The sequence below is a fragment of the Trichogramma pretiosum genome, unplaced genomic scaffold (assembly GCF_000599845.2).
Source record: "Trichogramma pretiosum strain Unisexual culture from Peru unplaced genomic scaffold, Tpre_2.0 scaffold17, whole genome shotgun sequence".
Taxonomy (NCBI): Eukaryota; Metazoa; Arthropoda; class Insecta; order Hymenoptera; family Trichogrammatidae; genus Trichogramma; species Trichogramma pretiosum.
The window spans coordinates 1,601,532-1,604,475 of NW_019641225.1; the positions used below are offsets into that span (position 1 = coordinate 1,601,532).

General features: G+C 39.6%; 1 protein-coding gene across 1 annotated transcript; it reads left to right on the forward strand.

Moving 5' to 3' along the window:
* The first annotated feature begins 218 nt into the window (after nucleotides 1-218).
* On the forward strand, nucleotides 219-2,400 carry LOC106649077. Its single transcript, XM_014366348.1, has 3 exons — nucleotides 219-675; nucleotides 1,193-1,375; nucleotides 2,262-2,400. Exons 1-3 carry the CDS (start codon nucleotides 219-221, stop codon nucleotides 2,369-2,371), a joined length of 750 nt encoding a protein of 249 aa, XP_014221834.1. The 3' UTR covers nucleotides 2,372-2,400.
* The last annotated feature ends 544 nt before the right edge of the window (nucleotides 2,401-2,944 follow it).

The window sequence follows — 2,944 nt, forward strand, 5'->3', positions numbered from 1 at the left end:
TACGTGCCTCTTCTACTTCTTTTACGTTGCTGTTGTTGTTTTCCGTAGCTGCTGGACGTTGGGGAGCAAGCGCGCGTGTGTGGGGCAATTTCTCTACCTGCCTACCTACTACTATGTATGCGCATAGGCGGCCAGAGCATCGGCAGTATAACGCATTATAATAAAGCGCGGTATAAATGAAATTGTCGGTTCGCGCCCGCGGCCAGTTTACCACGAAGATGCTGCCCAGGCTCGTACTCTGCCTGGCCTGCTGTGCCGCGCTCGTAATAGCCCAAGACCAACAACAGGCAGCCGTCGACGACAGCAACAATGTTAACGACAATAATAATCGACAACCACCGATAACGACGACGCCGATGAGGCGACGTTTTCTTGTGCCGAGAGTGAGATCGTTGTCGCCGTCGCCGGCCGTAGTCGTCGCCGCTACGAGTGCTAATAATAATGAGGTGCGACACGACGATGTTGATAATAATAATAACGATAATAGGCCCTGTGTTGGTGCTTGTGCCTTGTCTCGGCGACGCTCCATCGTCGCCAATAATAACGTCAATGTCGTCGAGGCGATGAGCGTCAGGAATGATAGTAGTGGTGTTGTTGTGGCGACCGGCAGAGCTGCTGCTACCGATGCCGAGGACGACGATCGAGACGACGACGACGATACGGCTGTAGAAGAGGGTGAGTCGCAATAGACAATCACTAGTTAAATCGCGGTTTGTGATCCTATTGTGGTTTCGATTTTTGAGCTTCGTAAATATAAACTAGTTATTTCGTTAAAGAAAATATATCGATATAGTAAATTTCTAAACAAACGTCGATTAATCTAAAACTAGAAAATCATTTAAATCCGTTAAAACGTATAAAATAGAAATGAAAAAATGTATCTCGATGACGTACCGAATATCTCGCATCGATATATTAATAATTTGCATACAAAGGCTGGTAGGCGGTATCTAGGCCAATGCATCGGTGTATCAGTTCTACCAAATAAGTATCTAGGTCATTTGTTCTATATCCCCACTGGCTTCTATAACCATCAATTATTTTACCAAGCTCATCCGCATGCTTTTATGTAAAATCCAAACCGTAAATTCCACTCGTACAGCAACGCAACGGCAACCGCAACGCGATTTTCTCCCGTCGATCGATAGCAATGATAATAATGAAAAAAAATGGATCACGTTTACTTCCGCAGGCCGAGGCAAGAAGAAGAAGATGAAGGGCATGGGCAAGTACATAGTGGCGTTCGCCGGATTCATGAAGGCCGCCCTGCTCTACATGAAGATCCATCTGGTGGCGATGCTCGCGGGCAAGGCCCTGGTGGTGGCCAAGGTCGCGCTGGCCATTGCGCTCGCGGTGGCACTGAAAAAATCGTCGGGTGAGTGACACAGCCGCGTGGAATTTTTCGAAACTTTTGATTGAAGTCCTTTTCTTTTTTTTTTCAATTTTTTTTTTATTTTGCGTTAATCTCGTCGTCGTTATCATGTTGTCATATCTATCGTATATTATAAAACTGTCGTCATTGAATCATTTACAATGTGTAACAAATGTTGTTTTATTTTCATATACTCGTGCACTCTTTTGTTTGGAGTTTTTGCGAAATAAAGAACGATCCATAATAAACTCATCCATGTTAACTCATCCATTCATAAACTCATTGAACACCACAATGATATTCTTGAATTTTTAATTGCAATCAATCGTTTATAAAAAAACTTTGAACAGCTTTTTTTATCTAAAATTGAATAAAATCTTTACAGATAGCCACGTAGTGGAGGTAGCTGAAAAAAGGTAGCTTTTGCTTAAAATGTATTTTGGCTGATTCTGCTTCTTTCTTTATTTCGTTACCAAAAAATAAAAAAAATCATGCATCAACCATTACATTAACCAAAAACATCCAACAGCTATTTTATTATTAACCCAATTCGTTGAGGAGATAATCGTGCCATGTAACCGAATAATAATACATAATTGCCCATGGCATATATTGTACTTTCATTATGCACGCATCGACGAATTGGATATCACGCATTTTTTAATCTCTATTATTTCATCATATTCTCTAGATCAATCTTTATACATACATACATACATACAATACATACATATTATACATCTCTGCCGAGCTTCATGATCCTGCTCTATTTACTGCAAAAATAATACAATTAATAATTACACCTGCTGCTGCTTCTTGTAATTCTTTTTTCCCCAAAGGCTAATGGTGCGCTTTTTTGCATTGGTTTTTTTCTCTTTTCTGCTTGCAGGACACAAAACTTCTTACGAGATAGTGAAACATCCCCAATTCAGCCAGGGGCATACACATAGCCAGAGCGTCGATTACGATCACGGAGGTGGCTACGAGGGCAGCCGGTGAACAGACTGAGAGAGACACTTCGAGAGGCCGTCCAAAGAGAGATAGAGAGGAAGGAAGAAAGAGAGAGAGAGAGAGAGAGATATAGTTAAAAGCGCGTAAAATCGATTTGGATTATAATTAATAATTTTTATGTTAATGTATAAAATAACAGAAAATAATTAGATAAAAGAAGGGGGACAGATTTGTATCTCTAATTAATTATTACTCTCATTTATTATTATTAGCCATGTCGACGAGGCGCACACACAAATCGACAGTACAAAGACTATGAATACTCGCGGATCGTGTATAATTATCTTTATTTTAGCGAAGTAGACTTGCAGATCGTATCACCGAAGTAATTATATACCGATACGTCACAGCGCCCCAGAAATAATTATTACATTATTTTTATATATTAAATATTTGTCATGACATTTTAATTGTTTAATTTCATCTTTTTTTTTGCTACAAAGTCATGATAGCATAGAATATCGGCGATACTTATCTGCATCAAAACTTCGAAATAATTTTTCGCGAAAATAGTTGAGTAATTGAAATTTATTTTGCTGCTTTCGTTCGGAATAAAAGACT